General features: G+C 29.7%; 1 protein-coding gene across 1 annotated transcript in view; it reads right to left on the bottom strand.

Moving 5' to 3' along the window:
* Positions 1-1408: 1408 nt before the first annotated feature.
* The window catches only part of LOC21398584 (non-specific lipid transfer protein GPI-anchored 1), a 2588-nt gene continuing 871 nt past the window's right edge, over positions 1409-3125 (bottom strand). Inside the window, exon 2 of the mRNA XM_010104391.2 lies at positions 1409-1829. Within this exon, the coding sequence (XP_010102693.1) occupies positions 1612-1829 (218 nt within the window). The 3' untranslated portion in view covers positions 1409-1611. The remainder of the gene's footprint in view (positions 1830-3125) is intronic.

The raw sequence follows: 3125 nt of genomic DNA, 5'->3' as shown, positions 1-3125 counted from the left end.
GGGTGTGAAAAGGCTGCCCAACCTTGCCTAAAGTTTTTTTTTTTTTTTTTTTTTTTTTTTTGCTGAGAATTTGATTGAACGGTTTTGAGGTTATTTCGTCGATAGAAGACATTATTGAGTGAATGCATGTTGGAGCTTGACATCTCGAGTAGGCAAACCCTTTTTTCCTTTCCACACTTTGATGCTTTTTATGCGTTTTCTTGTCGAAGTTTTTGTTTGTACACATGTTTGTCCCACATATGTCATTGCATGTGAAACGGTTCTTCAAAGTTTAAGCTGCTGATAAGTTGATGAATAGTTTGAATGTTATTGAATGTCATTAAATGTTAATGTAATATTTGTCGCAAAATATATATATATGTAAATGACAAATTTGATATGTTATTTTGTTTTGTGCTCTAATATATGTTATTTGAAATCTTATTTATATTTTTTGTTGTAAATTTTTCACTCTAGAATTTATAAAAGGAAAATTTTCTGTTCTTTTAAGTAGTTTGAAAATAATAATACTGTAATTGTTAAATGAAAAAAATAACACACTAAAATTAATAAATGTTAAAATTTAACATACGTTTTTTTTGGTGTTAAATTTAACAACAAATATGACATACGTGAAACATCGAATATAGAGATGGCATTTGTCTCAAATGCCCGCGCCGCTAGTAGGGCGGCGACTGGGAATTGCTAATTGAGTATGAGGAATGATGACAACCTCTTTCCCAATTATTGGTACGACGGCCTAAACAAATTCTTTGTTCCATCGCCATCCTAAGTACATGTTTAAGAAATATTGTGAGTATTATTTAGTTTTTTGAAAAATATATTTAGCGTTAACCATTATCCTAATATTGTTCTATGTATACAAATTTTATTGGAATTTAATTTGTTTTGTGAAAATAATACATTTGGAGACCCTGCTGAAGTACCCAAAATCTAAAGGAATGCCCTTTTAGCGAGGCAGTATTTCTATTCCATAATCATTATATATTTGTACCTCACTTTCCATTCTTTATATAATAAAATAATCTAGAGAAACGAGAAATAAAATTTTAAAATTTATTTAATTTTTTAATTTAAATTGAGATGTAATTTTATATAAAAAAAATTTACTGTAATAAAAAAATTAAATATTACTGTTTAAAAACTTTTTATTATAATAAAATTTAAATTTTAAACTTCAATAAAATCAAGAAAATGAACAACATTAAAGAAAGACAGAACTAATGAGGTGAGTCGAAAAGGGCACATTTCTCAACTCATTTTACTGGAGACGAAACTGAGTTCACAGCCTATGGCTCTAGTAATGAGCCACATTAATTGATTATTTATTAATTACTTTCTCTAATTTCTGAGAGAAATAAAGAGAGTTCTTACTCATTAGAAGGGGGGAAAAAAAGGGAAAGAAAGAAAGAAGAAACGAAAAATACATAAATAGGGTTGAAAGTGGAACACGAAAAACTTAGCAAATTATAACAACACGCAAGGGAGTACAGATGGAAAGTCTGCAAAAGGCAAACACAAAAATCAGCCAGAATTAAATGTTGATGTGTCCCAAAAGAGAGAGAGAGAGAGAGAGAGTAAATTGCAATCCTCAGTATTAGATACTACTCATTACTCAAGGAAATATGCAAAGAAGGCAATGGCAGTGACAGCCATGGCCATGGCCGGCAGAGAAGCAAGGTGGGTCCCAAGCCTGGCCCCACTGGAGGAGTCCTTGCTAGTCTGTGATTGTGATGCTCCTGTTCCTTTCGCCGTTGGTGTAGCTGAAGCCGTTGAAGCATTTGTGAATATGGCAGCGTCTGGTGAGTTGGCAGGTAAGCCTAGAAGCTCTGGTCATAATAGGTAATACAATTCACATTAAATAATAAATATTGCCAAAATTTAAGCAAACAAAAGCAAATTTAAGATATAAATCATATATGAATCAGACGAATTATAATTAATCTAGAAATGGAACTAGTAGTTGTAACTCTAATTTTTTCAACAGAAAGCATGGGCAGATATCAATATGTATTTTCTTTTTCTTTTCTTTTTGCTGAAAGATGCTATTAATGTTTGATATAACATATACTAAATTTAGTGCTTTATGAACAGGTCATAGTAATTCTCAACTACCTAGATTAAATATCACCCAGCCATCTACTATTTCCTAGACCTGCCAAGCATTAAAAGAAAGTTGAATTGAGAAATTGGCAAATTGGCAAATGCAGTTATAGCAATTGGCTTATTGGTCCCCACAGATATTATTATTTGCCAGCAAAATGAAAATAGACTTGATCATCTAGTACAATTCTGCATTATAAGAATATGGCTAAAAGGAAAATGACTGGAATAGATAAACATATAATACTTTAGTGTGACCAATGCTAGCTTCTCAACAGTTAATTTTGTTTGTAAATTACAGGATAAAGCTATATTTGATTGTCCTGCCAGGACTTCTCAACTCTCGAGAGGGAAAAAAAAAAAGAAGCTTTTTAAACTGTTATATTTTCATTGTATTATTGATTTTGATGCAATATCTAGAAACACATATGGACTCACTAGATTGACAATCATTATATGTCAAAAGTGCTAATCACGTTTTCTTCTATCACGTGAGAGGACAATCGTCAACAAAACACACGAGCCATAAAAGGGCACTGATGCTGCATCTTATTTGGGGTTGGGTCTAAATTTTATATAATAATAAAATAAAACCGAGCATTACATTACGGCAATGTCTAAAAAAATTCATAGGCCCGTTTGTTTGCGTTTTCGTTTTCGTTTTTCACGGTTTTTAAAGTAAAAAAATGAAAATGGGTGTTAAAAACGTGTTTGGTATAATTTTTTTTAAAAAACAAAACCAAAAACGTTTTTGTCTTTTTGTGGAAATCAGAAAACGAAAAAAAAGTGTTTTCATTTTCTTGTTTTCGTTTTCTATTTTCTGAAAAACGGATTTCACTTTTTTTTTCTTTTTCATTTTCTTCCCTATTTTCTGAAACCGTTTTTGTATTATATATGTTTAATTAATATATTTATTTAATATATTATTATTTAATATATTTAATAATATTATTTATATAATATATTTAATAATATTATTTATTTAATATATTTAATATATTATTTATTTAATATATTTAATA

The sequence above is a fragment of the Morus notabilis genome, unplaced genomic scaffold (genome assembly GCF_000414095.1).
Source record: "Morus notabilis unplaced genomic scaffold, ASM41409v2 Scaffold645, whole genome shotgun sequence".
NCBI classification, from domain to species: Eukaryota; Viridiplantae; Streptophyta; class Magnoliopsida; order Rosales; family Moraceae; genus Morus; species Morus notabilis.
This window is presented reverse-complemented; position numbering and strand designations above follow the sequence as displayed.